Source organism: Aquarana catesbeiana, linkage group LG01 (assembly GCF_042186555.1).
Source record: "Aquarana catesbeiana isolate 2022-GZ linkage group LG01, ASM4218655v1, whole genome shotgun sequence".
In the NCBI taxonomy this organism is placed as follows: Eukaryota; Metazoa; Chordata; class Amphibia; order Anura; family Ranidae; genus Aquarana; species Aquarana catesbeiana.
The window spans coordinates 608,902,616-608,930,142 of record NC_133324.1 but is presented as its reverse complement, the minus strand read 5'-3'; the positions used below and the strand labels follow the sequence as shown (position 1 = coordinate 608,930,142).

Sequence of the window (27,527 nt, the reverse complement as noted above, 5' to 3'; positions counted from 1 at the left end):
CCTGTTCTACATTTCTCCACTAGGGATGGGCGAACGGTTCAGGCCGAACTTTGGTTGTTCGGATGTTTTGCGAACACCGAACAATATGCGGTGTTCGGAGAAAATTCGGAACACCGTTAATATCTATGGGAAATTAACCTGGAAAATCAAAAGTGTTAATTTTAAAGGCTTATATTCAAGTTATTGTCATAAAAAGTGTTTGGGGACCCGGGACGTGCAACAGGGGACAATCAATGAAAATACTTTTATAATGTGGGGAGGGAATGAACCATGATTGGATAAAGTCATGACGACAGTGTCCAATCGTGACTCTGACAGTGCTCTGTGCCCTGACGTCGAACGTCCGAACAGCGAGAGTTCAGCCCGAACTTATGCTCGGGCCGAACCGTTCGCCCATCCCTAGTCCCTACATCCAGACTTCTTCAAGTAGATTCTTTCTCTGCACAGGAACCCAGAGTTATGTCTGTTCACATCTCCTTAAACATGCAAGCTGGAAAGTTTTTCATTAATGGCCTAGGACAGCAAGTCTTGGAAGTGTATGCTTAGATAGATCAGGAGAGGATTCTGAAGCTGTACAGTATGTTTCCCTCCAGTCCACACTATACTAGATGCTTAAGACTACTGTTAAAAATAATGGATGCTATCCCAATGACTCGCTATTGGCCAAATAGGCCTTTGTTACCCTCTGCTTCAAACCCAGTTGCCAGGACTCAGTTCCTCTATCTCTCAGATCAGAGTGCAGAGTGCAATTCTCCACCCTTGTTCACCTCTTTCAGTTATTGACTGTTTCTCTAAGCTGATACTGTATCCATACTACAGGAAGATGAACCATTAAAATAGCTTAAAATACAAGGTTGTGTAGATATATGAACCGCCAATAACTACAAAAAATGAGCGCTTCAAATATAAATTAAATATATAAATGTATAACTCAAATAAATAAATTGCTATAGCCCTTCATTTGAATTAATAGCAATATGTTGATTGCATAGTATATGATATGTGACAATCCATTTACAATCAATAAACTCAGCTGCTGCCATAGACACTTACTAAAAGCAAGCTAAAAACTAATGTTATAGAATATTCACAAGATAGATCTTATAGAATGCTCGAAAAAATAAATCTTGTAAAAGGCAGCGCTAACAAAGACCAATAAAGTTGACAAATGGTCCACTAAAAAAACTCCTTCAGTTCAGCTGATTATAAGGTTAAAAAAAAAATTTATCATTCACAGAGAGACTTGGTAAAGCGGGTTGTGCGATATCCTTCTCAATGTGTGATGAGTGGGACCTCTGTGAGTGAATTTTAGGTACAAATGGAGTGTTGAAACAGCACACATAGACCCCCTTCCATTTTGACCATATATGTCGATCACGGTTGAATCCCCCTATAGACTCAAACCTTACCTGACCAAAGCAGGTAAAACAGCATGTAGGAAGACTTTGCTCGTGTTCAACGATTTTCCTCCAAAGGCCTCACCGATAGCTGACGATCAAATAGCTGGCAGGCAGATCAATCCACAATTCGGGACAGCTCATTCATATACAAAAAGAAAAAAAGAGCTCCATAGTGTAATCCCGTTGATAAAGGTTTATTAAATCTCACCCCCCTGTAGCAAATACACCCACATTTAAAATGGCAAACAGAAGCATAAAAATTAAATTAAAATAGCTTACAACAGGATCTGAGTGAAGTGTGTTCAGTTACAGCTGATGACATCTCTTATTTTAATCCTTAAATCCACTACATTTTGGACTTCTTACAAACCAGCCTGGATATTGGGCTGATCTTCAGTTTTCTTAGAGTACAGAACTCTGCAGGGTTAAACCTTTTCATGACCAGGTCTTTTTTTCCTATTCAGCACTCCGCTAATTTAACTGGCAACTGTTTTAGTCATGCAACACTGTACACAAATGAAATTTGTATCACTTTTTTTCACACAAACAGAGCGTTCTTTTGGTGGTATTTAATCACTACTGGGTTTTTTATTTGTCGCCATATAAATGAAAAAAGGCAGAAAATAAAAAAAAAACAAAAAACTATATTTTCTACTTTTTGTTATAAAATAAAATTTCTTCATAAATTTAGGCCAAACTGTATTCTGCTACATGTCTTTGGTAAAAAGAAATCCCAATAAGTATATATTAATTGGTTTGTGTGAAAGTTATAGAGTCTACAGACTATGGTATATATTTGAAAATTGATCAGTCCTGTTGTACTGACGGCCTATCTCTTTTCTTGAGGCCCTAAAATGCCTAATACTTTTTTTAAATACAATTTTATTTTTTTACATGCTGTCATCAGTGCAGTACAGCTTCATCATATGACTGGTGTGGTGGTGATCAGGAATGCTGACTGGTGACAGTATGTAAAATAAATAAATACCGTATTTATCGGCGTATAACACGAGCCGGCGTATAACACACACCCCAAGTTTAGGAATTTTAGGAAAAAAACTTTTAGGAGGGAAGTTTAAGGAAAAAAAAAACTTACATTAACCACTTGAGCCCCGGACCATTATGCTGCCTAAGGACCAGAGGTCTTTTTCCAATTTGGCACTGCGTCGCTTTAACTGCTAATTGCGCGGTCATGCAATGCTGTACCCAAACGAAATTTGCGTCCTTTTCTTCCCACAAATAAAGCTTTCTTTTGATGGTATTTGATCACCTCTGCAGTTTTTATTTTTTGCGCTATAAACGGAAAAAGACCGAAAATTTTGAAAAAAAATGATATTTTCTACTTTTTGTTATAAAAAAAATCCAATAAACTAAATTTTAGCCAAAATGTATTCGGCCACATGTCTTTGGTAAAAAAAATGTCAATAAGCATATATTTATTGGTTTGCGCAAAAGTTATAGCGTCTACAAACTAGGGTACATTTTCTGTAATTTACACAGCTTTTAGTTTATGACTGCCTATGTCATTTCTTGAGGTGCTAAAATGGCAGGGCAGTACAAAACCCCCCCAAATGACCCCATTTTGGAAAGTAGACATCCCAAGGAAATTGCTGAGAGGCATGTTGAACCCATTGAATATTTATTTTTTTTGTCCCAAGTGATTGAATAATGACAAAAAAAAAAAAAAAAAAAATATTTACAAAAAGTTGTCACTAAATGATATATTGCTCACACAGGCCATGGGCCTATGTGGAATTGCACCCCAAAATACATTCAGCTGCTTCTCCTGAGTATGGGGATACCACATGTGTGGGACTTTTTGGGAGCTTAGCCGCGTACGGGGCCCCGAAAACCAAGCACCGCCTTCAGGATTTCTAAGGGTGTAAATTTTTGATTTCACTCTTTACCGCCTATCACAGTTTCGGAGGCCATGGAATGCCCAGGTGGCACAAAACCCCCCCAAATGACCCAATTTTGGAAAGTAGACACCCCAAGCTATTTGCTGAGAGGCATATTGAGTCCATGGAATATTTTATATTTTGATACAAGTTGCGGGAAAGTGACACTTTTTTTTTTTTGCACAAAGTTGTCACTAAATGATATATTGCTCACACAGGCCATGGGCATATGTGGAATTGCACCCCAAAATACATTTAGCTGCTTCTCCTGAGTATGGGGATACCACATGTGTGGGACTTTTTGGGAGCCTAGCCGCGTACGGGGCCCCGAAAACCAAGCACCGCCTTCAGGATTTCTAAGGGTGAAAATTTTTGATTTCACTCTTCACCGCCTATCACAGTTTCGGAGGCCATGGAATGCCCAGGTGGCACAATACCCCCCCAAATGACCCCATTTTGGAAAGTAGACACCCCAAGCTATTTGCTGAGAGGCATGGTGAGTATTTTGCAGCTCTCATTTGTTTTTGAAAATGAAGAAAGACAAGAAAAAACTTTTTTTTTTTTCTTTTTTCAATTTTCAAAACTTTGTGACAAAAAGTGAGGTCTGCAAAATACTCACTATACCTCTCAGCAAATAGCTTGGGGTGTCTACTTTCCAAAATGGGGTCATTTGGGGGGGTTTTGTGCCACCTGGGCTTTCCATGGCCTCCGAAACTGTGATAGGCAGTGAAGAGTGAAATCAAAAATTCACGCCCCTATAAAGCCTGAAGGCGGTGCTTGGTTTTCGGGGTCCCGTACGCGGCTAGGCTCCCAAAAAGTCTCACACATGTGGTATCCCCGTACTCAGGAGAAGCAGCAGAATGTATTTTGGGGTGTAATTTCACATATTCCCATGGCATGTTTGAGCAATATATCATTTAGTGACAACTTTGTGCAAAAAAAAAAAAAAAAAAAAAAAAATTTGTCTCTTTCCCGCAACTTGTGTCGCAATATAAAATATTCCATGGACTCGACATGCCTCTCAGCAAATAGCTTGGGGTGTCTACTTTCCAAAATGGGGTCATTTGGGGGGGTTTTGAACTGTCCTGGCATTTTATGCACAACATTTAGAAGCTTATGTCACACATCACCCACTCTTCTAACCACTTGAAGACAAAGCCCTTTCTGACACTTTTTGTTTACATGAAAAAGTTATTTTTTTTTGCAAAAAAATTACTTTGAACCCCCAAACATTATATATTTTTTTAAAGCAAATGCCCTACAGATTAAAATGGTGGGTGTTTCATTTTTTTTTTTTCACACAGTATTTGCGCAGCGATTTTTCAAACGCATTTTTTGGGGAAAAAACACACTTTTTTAAATTTTAATGCACTAAAACACACTATATTGCCCAAATGTTTGATGAAATAAAAAAGATGATCTTAGGCCGAGTACATGGATACCAAACATGACATGCTTTAAAATTGCGCACAAACGTGCAGTGGCAACAAAATAAATACATTTTTAAAAGCCTTTAAAAGCCTTTACTTGTTACCACTTTAGATTTACAGAGGAGGTCTACTGCAAAAATTACTGCCCTCGATCTGACCTTCGCGGCGATACCTCACATGCATGGTGCAATTGCTGTTTACGTTTGACGACAGACCGCCGCTTGCGTTCGCCTTAGCGCGAGAGCAGGGGGCGACAGGGGTGCTTTTTTTTTTTCTTTTTTTTTCTTTATTATTTTTTTGCTTTTTTATCTTATTTTTAAACTGTTCCTTTCATTTTTTTTTTTTAATCATTTTTATTGTTATCTCGGGGAATGTAAATATCCCCTATGATAGCAATAGGTAGTGACAGGTACTCTTTTTTGAAAAAATTGGGGTCTATTAGACCCTAGATCTCTCCTCTGCCCTCAAAGCATCTGATGACACCAAGATCGGTGTGATAAAATGCTTCCCCAATTTCCCAATGGCGCTATTTACATCTGGCAAAATCTAAGTCATAAAATGCTCGTAGCTTCCGGTTTCTTAGGCCATAGAGATGTTTGGAGCCACTCTGGTCTCTGATCAGCTCTATGGTCAGCTGGCTGAATCACTGGCTGCATTCTCAGGTTCCCCGTTGAGACAGGAGAGCCAGAGAAAAACACGGAAGACGGTGGGGGGGGCATTCCCTCCCACGGCTTGTAAAAGCAGTCTAGAGGCTAATTAGCCGCTAGGATTGCTTTTACATGAAAGCCGACCGCTAGCTGAAAAGAATGATACCAAGATGATACCTAAACCTGCAGGCATCATTCTGGTATAACCATTCAAAGTCGTGAATGGCGTACCTGAAGACAATAAAATGGTTAACAATAAAGCACAGTAAATGGTAAAGTATAAAAAATTGCATACCTGAAAAGCAAACATGATAAAACATAATAACAATAAAACATTGCAGAATAGAATACAGTAAAAAAGAGCAGAACAAGAGAGAGAGAATAGAGAGAGAGAGAACAATAAAACGACAACTATTTTTTTTTATTTTATATATATTTTTTTTTTTTTTACACTTTTTTTGTAACTAATTTTTATAACGGTAACCGGTTCCAGGTTCGGGTCTCTCAAAATGCGATGGCATCTTGGGAGACCCTGTGAAAGTGTGCCTAGTCTGTGGAATGCTGTACCCTACGCTAATACTCAACTAATGAATGGTAGCGTTCAAAACATTCACCAATGCAAAGACCAGGATTGTCAGGACAGGAGGGACAATAATAGCGGGTGTCACGCCTATATCCGCGCTTGCTGCAGACACAACATCTTTTTTGGGGGGGTTCGTTGGGTAGGGGTACTCGGGAGGACATAAAGAAAATGCCTCTCATGCAGCCGACTGCATTTGGTTGGGGATGTGAATGGGGGGAAGTACGGGCGCTGCGGAAGTGGTGGGTTCCCAATTAGGATTGGCGAATGCAGCAGGAAGGGCATTATGGGCACGACGGGCCTGTGTTTGTCTTCTTGGTGGCAGCGGGACACTACTTGTGCTTGCCACCTCACCAGCTTGAACTGCACTTATGGGACTCGCCACGTCACCAAGTGTTACTGCAGTGCTGGTTTGACTACGACCGGGGTGTACTAGGCCGCTGGCGCTTGCCAATTCAATAAAAAGCTACCAAAAAATGTTAGCGATCGCAGGGATCAGGCCTGACTCTGCGAACGCTGCAGTTATGCATTTAGTGTTTTGTAAGTGACAGTGATCGATCGATACTGCACTTGGGTGGGCTGGGCGGAGGGGCAAAACGCAGGTGCTAGCGGGTATCTGGGCTGATCCCGCTAACACTGCGTTTTTGGGAACCCTAAACTGCTGGGGACGCTAGTATAGATCTGATCGGATCAGATATTGATCCGTTCAGATACTATACCACTAAGGGAGGCGTATGCTGCGTGTGTGGGTGTTAGCGGTACTGGCGCTAATCTGACGCTGCCTGGGGCGACGCATATCACCGCCGGGCGATCAGGGGGCTAAACCTTTATTCGGTAATAAACGGTGGGTGCCCTGACACTAAAAAAAATAAACAAACTAACCAGCGTCACCCGTAACAGTTATACGGTGATCAGTGGTGAAAGGGTTAACTAGGGGGCCATCAAGGGGTTAAAACATTTATTAGGTAGTATATGGGGGTCCCTGACGCTATAAAACGCTGACGGCAAACCTAAATATTTAGGTCCCTAACTAGCGTCACCAGCGACACTAATACAGCGATCAGAAAAATGATCGCTTAGCAACACTTCTGACAGGGGGTGATCAAGGGGTTAAAACTTTATTAGGGGGGGTTAGGGGGGTATCCTAGACCTAAAGGGGGGTAATACTCACTGTCCCAACACTGTAACTGTCACAAACTGACACCAATGCAGTAATCAGAAAAAAAAACAAAAAAAAACAAAAAAAACTGCTGGTGTCAGTTTGTGACAGGGGGGGGGGGGGGTGATTGGGGGGGGATCGGGGGGCGATCGGGGGGGGGATCGGGGTGTTTAGTGTGCCTGGCATGTTCTACTGTGTGTGTGTAGTGTTGTGCACTCACATACCTGTCTTCTCTCCTCGGGCCGGAACGGAAATTACCGAGCCGAGGAGAGATGACATCATTTCCTTTGCTGCTGTTTAGCATACAGCAGCAAAGGAATGATGTGATTGGCCGGCGGCGATCGCGAGGGGGGGGCCACGAACGGATGGCCTCCCCCTCATCTCCGATCGCCGTGGGACCAGAAACGACCGCCTCGGGCACCGGGGGGGGGGTCCAATCGGACCCCCCACCCGCGGAAGGCAAATCACGTATATATACGTGATTTTGCCTGTCCGTGCCACCTTGCCGACGTAAATCGGCGTGAGGCGGTCGTCAAGTGGTTAAAATGCCCATCAATGCAGCATTATCAGTGTCCATCTGCAGCCTTGTCAGTGTCATTGCAGCCTTTTCAGTGTCAGTGCAGCCTTGCCCCAGTGTCCATTGCAGCCTTGTCAGTGCAACTTTGCCCCAGTGCAGCCTTGTCAGTGCAGCTTTGCCCCAGTGCAGCCTTGTCAGTGCAGCCTTGCCCCAGTGCAGCCTTGCCCCAGTGGTCAGTGCAGTTTTGTAATTTCAGCCTTGCCCCCAGTGTCCATTACAGATTTAAATATGGCGCCACGGAGTTTGCAGGGACTCGGCGGAGCTGAACGAGCGCCGCTGAGATCACAGTGACTGGGCGGAGCCGAGATACACATAGCCGAGTGTACTTGACTCTTCTCGGCGCCGCTCACACTCACGCCCAGTCCCGCCCTATGATGGACATAACACAGGTCCAATGGCGGGACTGGGCGTGACTGTGAGCGGCGCCGAGAAGAGCAGAGTAAACTCGACTATGTGCATCTTGGCTCCGCCCAGTCACTGTGATCTCGGCGGCGCTCGTTCTGCTCCGACGAGTCCCTGCAAACTCCGCGGCACCATTTTTAAATCTACACGCTATGTGTATGTCGGCAGCGATGGCGGCGATCGCCCCGATCGATCAAAATTAGAGGGGATCAGCATATAACATGCACCCATGATTTCCCCCTGATTTTAAGGGGAAAAAAGTGCGTCTTATACGTCGATAAATACGGTAAATAATTTAATTTTTTTAAACTTTTTTTTTCTTTTCTTACTTTTCTTTTTACATACTTTCATCAGAGGGGTATCGTATAAGCTGTATAAGCAGCAGTTTTAGCTGTCATCAATGGGTTAACATTCATGAACAGCTTGCTGATGGTTGTGATCTTTGATTGGCTACAGTTATTCACATGGTCCAGGTAGCCGGGTACCATGTGATTGCTGTAGGCCAATTATAGATCACAACCTTAAGCAAGCTGATGACAGTTTGTTTACATTGTTATCGTGTTATCGCTATGATTGGTCATAGCAATCACATAATACCCAGAGCACTGCAATCCCATCTGATGGACACAGTGGTCACGGGAGTGTGTGTCGGCGCTCAGGGGGCATGCTAGTGTGCATATGCAGCTCCTGATCTTCAGGTATGTGATTATACCTGTACATGCTGCTGTCTGTAGTAAAATTACTGTGTGCGGGTCGAACAGTGGTTAACTTTGTAAAATTTTGTAGAATGAAATAGAATTTTAGAATAGGCTTTAGAAGAAAGAGAATGAGACAATTGTAAATGGTGTTTAGAATTCAATTTGTCCCACAATGTTAATGAGTCAAAAAGGAAAGGACATCAGCAGATCTATAGGGAGTGGTGAACAGGCCTAAGAATCAGTAAGAGCTCATTGATGTACAGCATGTTTTCTAAAATATTCAGCAATTGACCAAGATTGATAGTTTTTGGTAAAGTTAGGAATTTTTAACCCTTCTTGATTTTTTGGAGTTGTAGGGAAGGTCCAGTGTGTTCCAATATGAGACGATCTATGCATGCGCATGTTTCTGAATGCAAAGCTTCTGCCAGATGTGTGCTAGCACGCAGGCATGCAGGCACCAAACAGCCTATTCAAGTGGAATGTGACATGGACAGATTGCTGAGTGGTCTTCAGCTAGTTCCTAGATCTGCTGCGTTTGTCTTGCCATATACAACCCAGCTTGTTTCTGACTCTCCTTTGAATTCTTGTCTACCCATTGTGACCCTGGCCTTTGTTTTGGACATTTTATCTTGCTTTCTGATTTAGTGCCTCACTGCCCTGGCTGTTAATTGATCTTGACCTGATGCTGTCCCTGCCTTCTGATTTAGTACTTTGCTGCCCCATTGTTGACAACCTTCGGCTTGTATCCTGGCCTCTTTCCTGTCTGCTGATCCAGTGCTGCCATGTTTCTGCCCCAGGTCCCAACCTCACATTCATCAGCTGAAGCTTCCAATAGAATAAACAACACAGCGAGTGCAGCGCTAATATTGATGTAAAATATGATATCGTTATGAAAATAAAAATTGTTAAGTAATCAAACAGTAATACATGCAATGGTAAGTGAAACCAAAAAATAAAAAATAACTAAAAGAAAAAATATTTTAAAAAAGAAAAAAGAAGAAAACTAAAGCAATGTCCCATAGTGATTAATGAGAAAATCCATAAGCAATATGCCTCCACAGGAGAAAAGATGAATTGCAGGAAACAGAAGCTGTAACACCAATCTTCTCAATGCAAAACCAACGTGTGTTCAGGTCAACACCCAAAAGTGAGGTAGCTTGCTTACCAAAAAGCCATGACTGCTGCTAGCAGTCTCTCCCAGCACAGGGAATTTCAAAGTCTCCTTTCAAAGTCTTCCCAAAACTTAAGATCATCCCGACCAGCCGATCTTTCTACTGTTGCACCGTGTGTCTCCCGGTAGGGTCTCTTGATGGGTCGGTCAGTCCTGGAGATGCCGATCTCACAACGTCCTCAGCGCCACCGAGAGACCCTACCGGGAGACACACGGTGCAACAATAGAAAGATCGGCTGGTCGGGATGATCTTAAGTTTTGGGGAGACTTTGAAATTCCCTGTGCTGGGAGAGACTGCTAGCAGCAGTCATGGCTTTTGGTAAGCAAGCTACCTCACTTTTGGGTGTTGACCTGAACACAAGTTGGTTTTGCAATGGGAAGATTGGTGTTACAGCTTCTGTTTCCTGCAATTTATCTTTTCTCCTGTGGAGGCACATTGCTTATGGATTTTCTCATTGATCACTATGGGACATTGCTTTAGTTTTCTTCTTTTTTCTTTTTTAAAATATTTTTTCTTTTTTTTTTCTTTTAGTTATTTTTTATTTTTTGGTTTCACTTACCATTGTATGTATTACTGTTTGATTACTTCACAATTTTTATTATCATAACGATATCATATTTTACATCAATATTAGCGCTGCACTCGCTGTGTTGTTTATTCTATTGGAAGTTTTGGGTGCTGGCTGCTTTACACTTCTAACACTCATATTATTTCTTTTTAATTGTTGATTTCTATCTAGCGCAGTGTTGACCTTAGGGTTTTTTTCTTTTACATCAGCTGAAGCTGCCTGCTGTGCCCCGCTGTGTTCTCACATCTCTTGTCACCATGACCGCAGGTGTTGCACAGGAAGTGCACAAGAAACACACTTTTCAGCTCGATCCCCACTAGGTACATGACAGGAGAATATAGAGTATGTTTATTATTTCTGGGTTTTAAGTGTATTTAAACCCAAGAACGAAAATTGTGATGAAGTGTACCAGTCCTTAGATGCGGAGGCTGCATTTGTTTTCTTTTTTACACACTTTTTCTCTTTATTTTACCCTGGTAATCCTGCCATTAACATACCTCCTGTCCTAGGATGAAAACTGTACTGAGCAGTGGTGTCAACTTAGGACAAGGAGTGTGTTAGGATTACAAAGCACTGTGTTAGGGCTACATAACACCTCCCTTCTGTCTCCATAACGGGGGTATATGTTTTGTATTCCATGGAGACAGAGAACAATGCTACATGAGGGAAAAAGGCATAGCAAAATATCTGCTCAGAAGATTTCTGTACAGCTGATTGAGCACTTTAACACATTCCCGGCACATCCCCGATACCCTTGCCCCCCTCCTTGGGCACCCCTGTCATGTTTCCCAGGCTCTGCGCTCCCACCTACAGGTCGAGGAACCCCAGCAGTGGATGCTGCTAGGTAGACGGGCTAGAGACTAGCAAACGACTGTTCGCTGATCTCCCATACCTAGTGATGGCCAATAAAAAATTACAGAGCTCCAAAATGCGTGCAAGTCACGCAAAAAAAAAACACGCCAAAATCGCGCATAAAACTGTGTGAAAAACACCGGAAAAACACTCAAAGGCGCTACGCTCAGGTGTGAATGCAGCCGAGGCTCCTTTTTACATCTATGCATGTTGCTTTTCAGTGTTTCTGCACTGCTTTTTGCTATGCTTACTGCGTTTTTACTGCGATTTTACAGCAATTTTTTCCTGCAATTTGTGTTTTGCGTTTTTTTAATACGTTTTTGTGGAAAATTTGTTGTTGGGCAGATTTGAAAGTGCAAATCGTGGCAAAATGGCAGTAAAATCTCTGTAAAAACGCATTACGTGCTTTTCTGCAGCTTCTCAGCCCCCTATTGAACTAAAAACGCAAAAAAACACTGTTTTGCGTTTAAAAAAGACCCTGATCCTTTCCAAAAATGCAGAGGCACAAAAATGCATCGATGGTAATGTTTTCCATAGGAACCCATGTTAAAAAAATGTCCTGCATTTCTCCGAAAAGCATGAAAAAACTCATTGGTGTGAATGGAGCCCTATGCCTCGTATACACGGTCGGATTTTCCGACGGAAAATGTTAGATGGGAGCTTGTTGTCGGAAATTCCGACCCTGTGTAGGCTCCATCAGACATTTTCCATCGGAATTTCCGTCACACAAAATTTGAGATCTGGATCTCAAATTTTCCGACAACAAAATCCGTCATAAATTCTGATCGTGTGTACACAATTCCGACGCACAAAGTTCCACGCATGTTCAGAATCAAGCAGAAGAGCCGCACTGGCTATTGAATTTCCTTTTTCTCGGCTCGTCGTACGTGTTGTACGTCACCACGTTCTTGACGTTCGGAATTTCTGACAAGTTTTGTGTGACCATGTGTATGCAAGACAAGTTTGAGCCAACATCCTTCGAAAAAAATCCATGGATTTTGTTGTCAGAATGTCCGATCGTGTGTACGGGACATTAGACAGCATTCACCCCATAAATAGGCCCTTAAAATATTTTTTTGAAGATTCGTAGGTGAAGAAGTAAGGTCTGAGTCCAATTTTTGTGAATTCCAAACACATTTTTTTTTCTCATTTCTAGGAAACCTCGACATACCTGTACTGATCTGAATTGCCCTGTTTAGGGGACATGGATTGTACATCCCACTGAGATAGAAAGAGGTACAAGTAAATAAAGAGTTAAAAGTTAATAACCCCAAAAAAATATTATAAGCAGGTGTATAGGCTCAGTGGAACCTAAGAAATGTCTTTATCCATTTAGGTCACCCTTGGAGTCTAGGTACAAGTATGAGGTGTCAGGTTAAAATAATTTTTACTTAAAGTGGAGTTCTAGCCATGATAACTTGATAAAAAAATAATGTTCTTTAGCAAGGAACATATTTCCACAATAATAATTATGCTACCAAAATTAGTGTGTGCTATAAATTGCCTTCAGCATTGCTCCTGTCTCTTCTTTCTGGAGGTTGCCATTTTGCTGAAGTCCAGAGCCCCTGAGCAGTAGTAAATCTTCAGGCTGATCAGCCTATACAGATTTGGCAGTGTATAAAAATAGAGAGCAACCGAGCATGTTCAGAGCAGGGTGAGATAGTGTGTTACTGGATTTTAACTGGTTCCCTGGTCTAATGCAAGATGACAACGGTGGGAACCTCTCATCGTTCCGGGTGAACGTCATATGACATCTTCCCGGATCGCGCTCTGTGGACACTTGCTGTGTCTGGTGGCTTCCCACCGGACACAGCCGATGGCTGATCACTGTACCGGCCCGTTGCCATTACCATGTGTTCCTTGTAACGAATCACAGCAGGTGACATGACAGTTGTAAACAATGGATGGCTTCCTTTCAAGCCATTCATTGTATATAATTGTGTTGCTAGCTGTGATTGGTCAGTGTGATCACATGGTACAGACTGGGCCAATCACAGCCCATCTGTACAATGTGATTAGCTCTGGTCAATCACAGCTAATCACAACAAAAAACACTGAATGAATTGATTTTATTCAGTAAAATGCTTGCATAAGCAACAAAATTCATTGCTATATGAAAACATAATGTGTAAAAAAAAAAAAAAACACATACTGATCACTTCCCCAGAGTAGTACAATGGTAACATTTAGCTCTGGTCAAAGTGTATTTAAAAAAATAGTAAAAAAAAAATAAAAAATAGTAAAAAAAAAATAAAACAAATATAATTAAAAAAAAATAAATGATGACACTATACTGAAATGGTGACAGTATGTAATAAATAAATAAACTTATGACAAAAAATGACAACTTAAAAAAAATACCATGCCTCCTACTAAATACTTCGGACATTTGAGGGATATTTGTACTGTCCTGACATTTTTGGGCTTCAAGAAATTAGGTGGGCCACCAGTACATCAGGATTGATCAATCAGATATATACAGTTTGTAGACTCTATAACTTTCCTACAGACTAAATAATATACACTAATTTGGGTTATTTTCACCAAAGAAATGTAGCAGAATACATTTTGGCCTAAATTCATGAAGAAAGATTATTTATTTGCAAAATTTTATAACAGAAACAAAGAAAAACATGTTTTTGTTTTTTTTCTAAAATTTCGTTTTTTTTTTCATTTATTTAGCAAAAAAAAAGTGGTGATTAAATGCCACCAAAATAAAGCTCTATTTATGTGAACAAAATGATAAAACTGTAGTTTGGGTACAGTGTTGCATGACGGTGCAATTGTCAAAGTGTGACAGAGCTGAAAGCTGAAAATTGGCCTGGGCAGGAAGAGGGTAAAAGTGCCCAGTATTGAAGTGGTTAAACAGTATAGTCACTTATTTTTAATGTTTTCCAAGCTAGACCTGCAAAAAGGGCCAGTCTGAACTGATCTAGCAGGACTTAAACTTTTCTTCAGCTAACCACGTTATACTTTCGCAAACAAGAATTATTTCAAACTGAAATGACCTGTTACCTAGTCTTTAATGAAAAGTACTGGAAATACAAACGAATTGATTATTAGTATGATTTGATGTCTAGTCTTAGAAATACATTAAATATGCAATAGCTTGAAAAAAGCCTTTGATGTATTCCAGACATACTGAAGTAAATTATTATTTTTTTTCTTTACAGAACACATCAGAAAAGGGGCCGACTACTTGTCAAAACAATTAGGAATAGGAATATACAGAGCAGCTCAAACACAAGGATCACTGCCACAGTGCCCCACCCTCGTTAATGATTTAGGTAAGTGTAACAGTCATGTCAATGGTAATAAAATATAACACAGCTTTATTGTTTGCCCTTGGAAATTGCATAATATCTTTGCAATTCGACTATTTGCCTTTTAGAAACAGGTGAACTGTGCGTGTATATGTAGTATATATAAAACTACCAAACACAAGGTTTTAGGGCACAAAAGTGGATCACACATTTGTCAGTAACTAAAATCAAGGATTTTGATAGCAGAAAATAGCTTGAAGATCCCATAATAATTTGCTCTTTTCCCCAGTGTACACAGGAGGTGTGAGGTAATGGCAGACCAGTGATCTAGTTGGATGCCAGGTAACATAATTCAAGCCTTTTTTCATGATATTACTGGAAGGAGACGCTCTGCCTCCTATAGTTATTATAAGCAGAGTGACTCTGACGATAGCACAAAGGGTGTGTAAAATATAAAAAGAAGATATTTTGGTTTAACCAACGCTATTTTATTGATTCAGAAAGCCCTTATACATCTACAGTGCTGTGAAGAAGTATTTGCCCCTTTCCTGATTTTTTTTTTTCTGTATATTTCTCACACTTAAATGATTCAGATCATCAAACAAATTGTAATATTACACAAAGATAATCCGAGTAAATTCTAGATGCAATTTTTAAATTATTATTTCATTCATTAAGGGAAAAAAGCTGTTCAAACCAGCATAGCCCTATGTGAAAAAGTAATTTCCCCCTCCCATGCTGAATCATGAATGAACTGTGATTAACCACAATTTTTTGGAAAGCTGAGTTAAAATTCACTTGCCACACCCAAGCCTGATTACTGCCAGACCTGTTGAATCAAAAAAATCACTTAAATAGAAGCTGTCTGACAAAGTGAAGCACGCTAAAAGATCTCAAAAAGCAACACATCATGCCATGATCTAAAGAAATTCAAGAACAGATGAGAAACAAAGTCCTTGACATGTATCAGCCATTTAGAAGGCTTTGGGATGCCAGCGAACCATGGTGAGAGCCATTATCCACAAATGGAGAAAACAAGTAACAGTGGTGGACCTTACCAGGAGTGGCTGGCCAACCAAAATGACTCCAAGAGCACAACGACGACTCATCCAGAAGGTCATAAAAGAACCCAGAACAACATCTAAAGAACTGCAGGCCTCACTTGCCTCAGGTAAGATCAGTGTTCATGATTCAACAATAAGAAAGAAGCTGGGCAAAAATGCCATCCATGGGAGAATTCCAAGGCCAAAGCCACTGCTGACCAAAAAGAACACAAAGGCTCATCTCACATTTACCAAAAAACAACTTGATTATCCCCAAGACTTTTAGGCAAATATTCTGTGGACTTATGGGACAAAAATGTAACTTTTTTGAAGGTGTGTGTCCCATTACATCTGGCATAAAACGAATACAGCATTTCATAACAAGAACATCATACCAACAGTCAGACACGGTGGTGGTAGCATGATGGTCTGGGGCTGCTTTTTAGCTTCAGGACCTGGATGACTTACCGTAGTTGATGGAACCATGAATTCTGAGCTCTATCAGAAAATCCTAAAAGAGAATGTCCGGCCATCAGTTTGTAACTTCAAGCTCAAGTGCACTTGGGTTATGCAGCAGGACAATGATCCGAAACACAACAGCAAGTCCACCTCCAAATGGTTCAAACAAAGCAAAATTTAGGTTTTGATGTGGCCTAATCAAAGCCCAGACTTAAATCCAATTGAGATGCTGTATCATGACCTTACACAGGCCGTTCATGTTGGAAAACCCTCCAATGTGGCTGAATTAAAACAATTCTGCAAAGAAGAGTGGGGCAAAATTGCTCGACAGCAATGTGAAAGACTCACTGCCAGTTATTGCAAACGCTTGATGGCAGTTGTTACCACCAAGGGTGACACAACCACTTATTAGCTTTAGGGCTCAATTACTTTTTCACAAAAAGCCAGGCAGGTTTGGACAGCTTTTTTGCCTTAATAAATGAAACTAGCATTTACAATCTGCATTTTGTATTTATTTGGGTTATCTTTGTATAATAATAAAATGTGTTTGATGATCTGAGTCATTTAAGTGTGACCAATATGCAAAAACAAAGAAATCAGAAAGGGACAAATACTTTTTCACAGCATTGTATATTATGAAGTCAAGGAGAAAACTGTCCTAGAAAAAACATCCAAACTTTAAGCTGATAATCCATATGCATACAGTATTTTCTGACATAGCTTAGTTTAGACCTTTTTTGGTTTATCAAAAAATTCTAAAATAAAATTTATTTAAAAATGTTCATAGAACTCACATTTAAAAGGTGCTCGATTGCACCAACTGTATACAGAGTATATCATATGAAACCACGATGCTGCAGCCACTTCAAAAGCATCTTGCCAAATCAATGTGCCCCTCCCCTACCCATTACATCACAGGGTCTCGTGATTTATCAGGGGGATTCCTAAAGTCGGACAAGACGCTCCTCTTTATACTGCATCCACTTCACCCAGTTGATTTTTTTTGCTTTTGCAGGTGTGCGATGTAAATGCTATCACCTGCTGCTCACATAGAGAGTGTTTTCACTATGTCTATGATTAATAAGACCAATCGATTCTGTTTCAATCTGTGTGTGTATGTGGACTTCAATTAAATCTTTGCTCCAATATCGCTGCGCATCGTGGATAATCACAATGCGATAAATGATTCCTATGCATCATAATGATATATATAATATGCAAATCCATAAAACTGTATATTTAATAAACAACATATTCTAAAAACATCCTACTAATTTCCTATACAGTAAAACCTTGGTTTGAGAATAACTTGGTTTGAGAGCGTTTTGCAAGACAAGCAAACTTCTTTAATACATTTTGACTCGATATACAAGCGATGTCTTGATATACAAGTAGCGTCAAGTCACAACTGAGTATAAAAGAGAAGAGAGGCACCTCTAAGTGTAGCAATACAGTTACATTTAATGAAGGTACAACATTGAGCAACTCACATGGTTGATGAATAAAACAGGCACATCTAAGTATGCAGGCATCCGGGGTAAAGCTGTCCACATAGACCATCCTCCTCACCACCATTGATGTTGTCTCTTCCACGCTGCACTCCACGAGCGGTTCAAGACTCGCTTTCAGATTGCTCTGCTGCAGGGTAGTCTTCCCGGTCATAATTGAAGACTGACATCGGTGAGAGCTGGCGGTGCGGGGGATGGTCTATGTGGACAGTTTTAACCCAGATGCCTGCATACGTAGATGTGCCTCTTTTAATCATCAACCATGTGAGTTGCTAAATGTTGTACCTTCATTAAATGTAACGATATTGCTACACTTAGAGGCGCCTCTCTTCTCTTTTATACTCTGTAGCTCCTGCTGGATTTTGCTTCTAATCCCCTTGTGGAGGTTGCCATTTGTGGATGGACATTTTATGGTTACACAACCTGGTCACATCGTTCTAATCTTTTTTATATGGACTATAAACTGAAGGACTTATGAATAAATGGTTGTGGAACGAATCATTTGAGTTTCCAGTATTTCTTATGGGGAAATTTGCTTTGATATACAAGTGCTTTGGATTACAAGCATGCTTCTGGAACAAATTATGCTCGCAATCCAAGGTTTTACTGTATATAAATGCAGCACTTCCAATGATTTGTTTGCTTTTGCAGGGTGCTATGTGAATGCTATCACCTGCTGTTCCCATAGATCGTGTTTGTACTATGTCTATGATTGATGAGACTAATCAGTTTTGTTTCAATCTTTGCTCCTTCTATTGAAGTCCACATACAGACACAGTTTGAAACGGAATTGATTGGTCTCATTAATCATAGACATAGTACAAACACGGTCTATGGGAGCAGCAGATGCAGGGCTTTTTTTCTCAGAGAAAAGGTGCAGAAACTCACCCTCTCTGTCCAGCCCTCCGTCCCAACCATGCCCAAACCACGCCCCCAGCCACACCCAAACCCCGCCCCCAGCCACACCTTTCTTAGAGGAGAGCTTTACAGCGGTGTCAAAAAATTGTAATGGGTTAAGGCTTAGAACTGTGTATCACAAAAGGCAAATTCCCCAAAATCCCCCCCAGCTCTCCTCATCACAAAGCCCCTCCTAGTTCTCCTCTCATCACTAATCCCCTCCTAGTTCTCCTCTCATCACAAATCCCCTCCTAGTTCTCCTCTCATCACAAATTCCCTCCTAGTTCTCCTCTCATCACAAATCCCCTCCTAGCTCTCCTCTCATCACAAATCCCTCCCAGCTCTCCTCATCACAAATCCCCCCCAGCTCTCCTCTCTGCTGACTTCCCCCTCCACACACATACTTTCTCAGCTCCCCTTTCATCACAAGTTCCCCCAAGCTCTCCTCTGTGTACAATGCTCTCCCCTCTGCTAAACGCACACAAACTCTACCTCTGCACATATTCCCCCTCCCCCATACACTTTCACAGTGCACTCCTCTCTGAATGAACTCAGTCTCTGCAAAGCTCTCCCTAAAAAAAATCCCCCTTCCCAGCACAAATCTCCTTCCACCCCACAAATCCATATCCCAGCACAGCTCCTCATCCCAGCAAAAATACCCCACCCCAACATCCCTCAAGCATAAATCATCCTCCCAGTACAAATTCTCTCCCCCAAATCTCCCCTTCCAGCACAACATGTTCCTCATCCTGGAACAATTCCTCTCCCCTTGTCCTCATTCCTCCAAGCCCCTCCTACACAAGTCCTCTCCCCAGTTCACATATCTTCCCACCTAAATCCCCCCTGCCAGTAAAAAAATTTCCCCCACAAACACAAATCCTTTCCCCCTTTCTAATCCAAATCTCCATACTGTCCCAGTTTTAATGGGCCTTTCCTGAGATTTAAACAAAATCCCAGCGTCCCATAAATCCGGGCTGAGTCCTGGAGCCCAGTGCTGGAACAAGTTCTGGCACTAGGCTCCACTAACTTGTCAATTAGGAGCTAGTGTAGGCCTCCAAGGTAAATGTCCTCCATCTCTCGGGGTCCCAGATGCCATGATCATGCCCTCTGTGAGAAGAAGAATATCTGGGAGGGAGAGGGCTAGTGCTGGAAGGGGGGAGGGTGAGAGGGCTAGTGCTGGAAGGGGGAGGGCTAGTGCTGGAAGGGGGGGGGCTAGTCAATGCTGTATCCTGGCCTAGGCCAACAAGGCCCAGGCCTAGGGCAGCACTTTGCAGGGGGGCAGCAAAAAAGCTTGCAAACAGGCTCCTCCTGGTTCCCACATGAAAAGAGTCACCACTGGCTTACGCTACACTTTTATTATACTTTTTTCACTCATGTTTTTTGCAACCTGCTGATTTGTCTTAGGTTTTTCTCTATAGGAACATCTTTATGCCAGTTACTCCTATTTTATTTAGCAAAATGTGTTGCAATTAAACATACACAGGTTAAAGATCTTTCAATCTGTGTGTTGACATATTTTGGGGTTATTTTTGGTCTGATTAAGTCCTAATTCTTTGACTATAAAACCGGTTTGTGAATTTTACATGACCACCATCAAATGGAACATTAGTTGGGCGGGTCCCCATCCCCAGTGTTCCTCCTGGGATAAGTGGCACCAACAGCCAAGAGCGGTACCTGTGTGGTTAGGTCACCATCGTATGTCCAATAATCCACAGATATGGATTTAGCCCAAACCTATCTGCTGGCCCAATGTGATGTAATTTAGGGATATTTTAACAGGTAAATATGAGCACTTCCAACACAACAAAGTGCCTTTGTTATCACTTAGCACTGGCATTTGTTCTGACATCAGTTTGAGATGTTTCAGTGATCATTCAGACTCCACTGACAGGTGCACTTGACCTCCTTCTGACCTGCATTTACCTGTGCTTCATGCAGAGTTTGCCTTCCAATAGACTGGAGGGTGAACTTTAGGAGGAAAAGGTGGGGCCTAAAGAGGAAGGGGTGTGGTTTACAGATGGCAGGGTGGGTCTTAAGCAGGAAGGTGTGTACCATATTCAAATTAGGGGGTGCACGAGTTTAGTCAGGCCTAGGGCAGCACAAAACCTAAATACACCACTTGGGCTAGTGCTGGAAGGGGGAGGGGGCTAGTGGGCTAGTGCTGGAAGAAGGGGGGGGAGGGCTAGTGCTGGAAGAGGGGGGAGGGCTAGTGCTGGAAGAGGGGGGCTAGTGCTGGAAGGGGGGGTTGGAAATGTACTGGGGGGAGAGGGGGGCTAGTGCTGGAAGGGGGAGTTGGAAATGTACTGGGGGTGAGGGGGGCTAGTGCTGTAAGGGGGGGTTAAAAATGTGCTGGGGGGAGAGGGGAGCTAGTGCTGGAAGGGGGTTGGAAATGAGCTGGGGGAGAGGGGAGCTAGTGCTGGTAGGGGGGGGTTGGAAATGTACTGGGGGGAGAGGGGAGCTAGTGCTGGAAAGGGGGAGAGCTAGTGCTGGAAGGGGGAGGGGCAAGAGGGCTAGTGCTGGAAGGGGGGGCTAGTGCTGGAAGGGGGGGTTGGAAATGTGCTGGGGGGAGAGGAGGCTAGTGCTGGAAGGGGGGGGGTTGGAAATGTGCTGGGGGAGAGGGGAGCTAGTGCTTGAAGGGGGGTTGGAAATGAGCTGGGGGGAGAGGGGAGCTAGTGCTGGAAGGGGGAGGGTTTGGAAATGTGCTGGGGGAGAGGGGGGCTAGTGCTGGAAGGGGGGGTTGGAAATGAGCCTGGGGGGAGAGGGGAGCTAGTGCTGGAAAGGGGGGTTGGAAATGTGCTGGGGGGGAGAGGGGAGCTAGTGCTGGAAGGGGGGGTTGGAAATGTGCTGGGGGGGAGAGGGGGGCTAGTGCTGGAAGGGGGGATTGGAAACGTGCTGGGGGGAGAGGGGAGCTAGTGCTGGAAGGGGGAGGGCTAGTGCTGGAAGGAGGAGAGGGCTAGTGCTGGAAGGGGGAGAGGGCTAGTGCTGGAAGGGGGAGAGGGCTAGTGCTGGAAGGGGGGGTTGGAAATGTGTTGGGGGAGAGGGGGCTAGTGCTGGAAAGGGGGGGTTGGAAATGTGCTGGGGGGAGAGGGGAGCTAGTGCTGGAAGGGGGGGTTGGAAATGAGCTGGGGGGAGAGGGGAGCTAGTGCTGGAAGGGGGGGTTGGAAATTTGCTGGGGGGAGAGGGGGGCTAGTGCTGGAAGGGGGGTTGGAAATGAGCTGGGGGAGAGGGGAGCTAGTGCTGGAATGGGGGGTGGAAATGTGCTGGGCGGAGAGGGGAGCTAGTGCTGGAAGGGGCTGTCAGGTTTCAAATTAATCCCACACTGATTTCTGGCATATGTCCTTTCTCATACCAAAGCACATATCCTCTTAACCCCCCAATCACTACACCAAGTGTACATCATTTCCTCCTTTCCAATCCCAGCCACTCTCTCCCCCTCCTCCCTGTCTACCTATAAAGCATAGAAAAGTTTGTACAGACCAGAAGTCAGCGCGTGTTCCTGCTTCCCCTCCTCTTGTGTGTATACAGAGCAGAATGAGAAGGAGGGGAGGAGACAGCTTTGTTCTGCTGTGTGTGAGTGAGACAGGCTGCTGCACAGATGGGAGACATGCATCTTATGATCGTGCAGAAAGCAGACATGTCACTGCAGTCCAGTGTGAATGACTTGTCCGGGTCTAGAGCAGATGAAAACCCTGAACACATCATTCAAAAATCGGACTGTCCGGGAGGGGAGAAGAGAGGGCTGCCAGAGGTTCCGGTGAGTTCCGGCTGTAAAAAAGCCCTGAGCAGATGATAGCATTTACATAGCACACCTGCAAAAGCAAAAAAAATCCACTTTAGGAATCCCCCTGATGAGTCACGAGACCCTGTGATGCAGGGGCGGCCCGACCATAGGGGGCGCCCGGGCGCCGCCCCCCCCCCCCCCCCCTCCTGTAGTAACCAGAAAAAACATTTTTTAAAAACGACCCCTTTAAGAAAAAAAAAAAAAAAATGTCCTTTAACAAAGTGCACTGTGGCACCGGACACAGTGCACTATGGGAAGCGCCACGTCAATGCAATCACGAGATTGCAGACGTGGCGCTTCATTTGCGGGCTTTCAACCCGCCTTGTGGCGCAATCGAAAACGCAGATTAGCTTCCGCCTGTAGAATCATTACGGGCGGGAGCATTGTGGTTTACATTTCACTGTTACTTCTGGGTTTCGTGAAACCAGGAAGTGACGTCAGCAGCTCCGTTCTTTGCATGGAGCGGAGCTAAAAGCAAGTACTCTGGGGGTGAGGCGCTGCATGCTGTTTCTAGCTACAGGAAACAAACCGTCATGTAAACTGTGCCTGAGTGAGCACTCACTGACTGGTATAGCAGCTCCGCCCATTCCTCTAAGCAGATCCATGTCGGGACTCGGGAGGAAGAAACTGGAGTGGAGGAGAAAGTCAGCCAGGTCAGTCCAGTGAAGGGGGGCGAACTATCCCCCTAGTGAGATGTGCAGACATTGTCCCCATGTCAGGAGAGCCATTACTGGAGGCACTGTGAGTCCAGACTGAGAACACTGAGCAGGGAGAGGGAATTGACTGAAACTAAGAGCAAGTGAGTAATACTTCCACCCCCTCACCCCCCCCCTCTCCCCATCCACCACCATCCCTCTGTCCCTGATCCCATCCTCTGTCCCTGATCCCACCCCACCACCATCCCTCTGTCCCTGATCCCATCCCACTCACCATCCCTCTGTCCCCGATCCCATCCCTCTGTCCCTGATCCCATCCCACCCACCATCCCTCTGTCCCTGATCCCATCCCTCTGTCCCTGATCCCACCCCACCACCATCCCTCTGTCCCCGATCCCATCCCTCTGTCCCTGATCCCACCCCACCACCATCCCTCTGTCCCTGATCCCATCCCTCTGTCCCTGATCCCCCATCCCTCCATCCCTCTGTCCCTGATCCCACCCTCTGTCCCTGGTCCCATCCCTCTGTCCCCACCCACCATCCCTCTGTCCCTGATCCCATCCCACCCACCATTCTCTGTCCCTGATCCCACCCTCTGTCATTGATCCCATCCCACTGTCCCTGATCCCATCCCACCCACCATCCCCCTGTCCCCGATCCCATCCCTCTGTCCCTGATCCCACCCCACCACCATCCCTCTGTCCCTGATCCCATCCCTCTGTCCCTGACCCCCCATCTCTCTGTCCCTGATCCCATCCCACCCACCCACTCTCTGTCCCCACCCACCATCCCTCTGTCCCTGATCCAACCCTCTGTCCTTGATCCCATCCCACCCACCATCCCTCTGTCCCTGATCCCATCCCACCCACCATCCCTCTGTCCCTGATCCCATCCCTCTGTCCCTGATCTCACCCCACCACCATCCCTCTGTTCCTGATCCCCTCCCTGATCCCATCCCACCCACTATCCCTCTGTCCCTGATCCCATCCCACCCACCATCCCTCTGTCCCTGATCCCATCCCACCCACCACCCCTCTGTCCCTGATCCGCCATCCCTCTGTCCCTGATCCCCCATCCCTCTGTCCCTGATCCCATCCCACCCACCATCCCTCTATCCCTGATCCCACCCTCTGTCCCTGATCCCACCCCTCTGTCCCTGATCCCATCCCACCCACCATCCCTCTGTCCCTGATCCCACCCTCTGTCCCTGATCCCATCCCACCCACCATCCCTCTGTCCCTGATGCCATCCCAACCACCATCCCTCTGTCCCTGATCCCATCCCACCCACCATCCCTCTGTCCATGATCCTATCCCTCTGTCCCTGATCCCATCCCACCCACCCACCATCCCTCTGTCCCTGATCCCATCCCTCAGTCCCTGATCCTATCCCACCCATCATCCCTCTGTCCCTGATCCCATCCCACCCACCATCCCTCTGTCCCTGATCCCATCCCACCCACCATCCCTCTGTCCCTGATGGGCTGTGAGACAGATTGATGTGTCATTAGAGTCCTGTGTATAATGTAGAGCCTGGTATATAATTTGCAGAGTCCTGTGTATAATGTAGAGCCTGGTATATGATGTACAGAGCCCTGTGTATAATATACAGCCTGGTATATGATGTACTACAGGGGACGGAGTGGGTGGATTCTATAAGGGGTGTGGCTTATGAGAAGTGGGAGGGGTCAAAAGGGTGGGCGGGGTCTAGCGCCCCCCCATCTTAAAACTTCACCAGCCGCCACTGCTGTGATGTAATGGGTAGGGGAGGGGCAGATTGGTTTGGCAAGACGCTTTTGCATCTCTCACGGAGAGGCACGAAGTGGCTGCAGCATCGTGGTTTTATATGATATACGCTGTATACAGTTGGTGCACTGGAGCACCTTTTAAATGTGAGTTCTATGCACATTGTTTAGTAAATGTAATATTGTTTAAATTGATATAAGCAGTATTTAAAGCTCTCTCACATATATCGAGCCATAATGGAGGCACATCAATGGAGCAAACTTAAGTGTGAGGTCACACTCTGTGAGGTGAGAGCATTTCTTATGGGGGAGCACTGCGGTGAATAGATACAAAGCACAGATTTTTGAGGATTTGTGAAGACTCAATAAGTTACAACTTCTTTCTGACATTTTTATTAATTAAACATTTGGTTGCACTCAAGCACGGGATTTATATTATCACAACAAGAAATACACATGAATGTATTATATATTTGTATATTCACATGTTGTTATGATGGCACTCATATTTGCACAGGACAATTGATACACTAAGTGGTTGGTTACAGTTATTATCACTAGTGCAGCATTATTAGTTTTGAGTTTATTTGCACATTTATATAGTGTGGTGTTTGCTGCTTGCATATATTAATCATATTGTATTCTAGGTGCTTGCAAAAGACTACCTATTATATTTACAGCGCTATAATGGCTCAGTTACACTACACATCTACTTAAAGCCGAGTTCCACCCTCTTTTTAAACTTTGCACCCCCCTGTTAATGATTACTGTACAATTTTTTTCCCTGTAATCTATATACCTTATTTTGAAGGTGAATGCTCTGCTTCCGCTTTACATCACCGCAGCAACATACATCATTTCCGTCCGCCTATTGGCTCCTGGGATATGAGTGTTATCAATCCCAGGAGTCAATGGGCAACCTCCGCTGGCAGCATCGCCCCGTGATTTGTACGATATGCGCTTGCGCGCAATCTGGGAGTGCATGCTGGGTAGCCAACAGCGCCCGTTTCCTCCGAAGGAGCAACGAGTGGGCTTCAGATGCCCACACTGAAGAAAGGAGCGCGCTCACTGAGGAGGGCAGACTGAGTTTTTAAAAACTTTATTATATATTATATAATATATATCTTTTATGCATAGGATAAGCTGTGATTACAGGGTGTTTAAAAAAGAAAAAAAAAAAAAAAACAAGCTGGAACTCCGCTTTAACCACTTCAATACAGGGCACTTTCATCCCCTTCCTGCCCAGGTCATTTTTCAGCTTTCAGCACTGTCGCACTTTGAATGACAATTGTGCAGTCATGCAACACTGTACCCAAATTATTTTTTTATAATTTTCTTCACACAAATAGAGTTTTCTGTTGGTGGTATTTAATCACTGCTGGGTTTTTCATTTTTTACAAAAAAGAAAAAAGACCGAAAATTTGGAAAAAAAATTAAAGGATTTTCTGTCAGTAAATAACATATTTTTGTAAATAAGTAATTTTTCTCCTTCACTGATGTGCACTGATATGCTGCACTGATATGCTGCACTGATATGCGGCACTGATGAGCACTGATAGATGGCACAGATGGGTGGCACTGATGGGCATTGATGGGCAGCACTGATGAGCAGGCACTGATGGGCACTGAAAGGCTGCACTGACTGGCATCACTAATAGGTACTGATTGGTGTCACTGCTGGGGCTTTCCTGTAATCAGGGCACTGATGATCAGTGCCCTGATTACCTGCCCTGGTCTCCCCTGCAAGGAGATACAGCTGATCGGCACTCCTCGTCACATACTCTGTCAATGTGAGGCGAGGAGAGCCGATTAACGGCATTTCTGCATTTACACAGCCGATCACATGGTTAAAGAGCCATGCCACCGGCTCTTTACAGAGATCGAGGTCCCGCTGTGTCCTAGGAACATGGCGCGGCCACGCTGCTTGCCCCTGTGGGTGCGCAAGAGCGACTGTTCTGGGGCGCCGTCATATGATGTCCTCCCAAAATGAGAGCTACACTGCTCCTCCGTCATTTGACGGTGGGCGGGCGGCAAGTGGTTAAAGTATATGTAAACCCAGCATTTCATATTCCTGATATGTGGCTGCTATACCATATACTTGTATGAAAATGTATCCTGTTCTCTTTGTATTGATTCTGTTGCTGCTGTTTCTTCACCCTGAGCTCCTTATGCTGAGAACAGATGGAATGTGAAGGAAAAAGGGTGTTTTTTATGGGGTTTTTTTTATATGTTTACATACTGTAAATGTTTTGCCCTTAATTTCTATTATAAACTGAATGAGTTGTTTTACAAGGGGTATGAGGGTTTACATATATACTTTAATGACACAGCAGATCCTTGAATCTCCTGCAGCTTTTCTTTATTGGCCACCTGAGTTTGGTTGTCTCTCCTTTATATTGTTGCAAGTAGGGATGGGCCAAACACCCCCCTGCTCGGTTCCCATCCAGAACATGCGAACAGGCAAACAATTTGTTTGAACACCGTTAAAGTCTATGGGACACGAACATGAAAAATCAAAAGTGCTAATTTTAAAGGTTAATATGCATGTTATTGTCATGACATGTATTAATGCAAAAAAAAGTTTTAAAAATGGCTGTTTTTTCGGGAGCAGTGATTTTAATAATGCTTAAAGTGAAACAATAAAAATGAAATATTCCTTTAAATGTAGTACCTGGGGGGGTGTCTATAGTATGCCTGTAAAGTAGCGCATTTTTCCCGTGTTTATAACAGTCCGAGAGCAAGATTATATTTCTAAAGGGAAAAAAAAAGTCATTTAAAAGTACTAGCGCTAGT

General features: G+C 43.8%; 1 protein-coding gene across 1 annotated transcript in view; it reads left to right on the top strand.

Moving 5' to 3' along the window:
- The window catches only part of LOC141108133 (beta-1,4-galactosyltransferase 1-like), a 225,648-nt gene that overhangs the window by 43,300 nt on the left and 154,821 nt on the right, over positions 1-27,527 (top strand). The window contains exon 2 of the mRNA XM_073599408.1: positions 14,557-14,670. Coding sequence (XP_073455509.1) covers positions 14,557-14,670 — 114 coding nt within the window. The remainder of the gene's footprint in view (positions 1-14,556; positions 14,671-27,527) is intronic.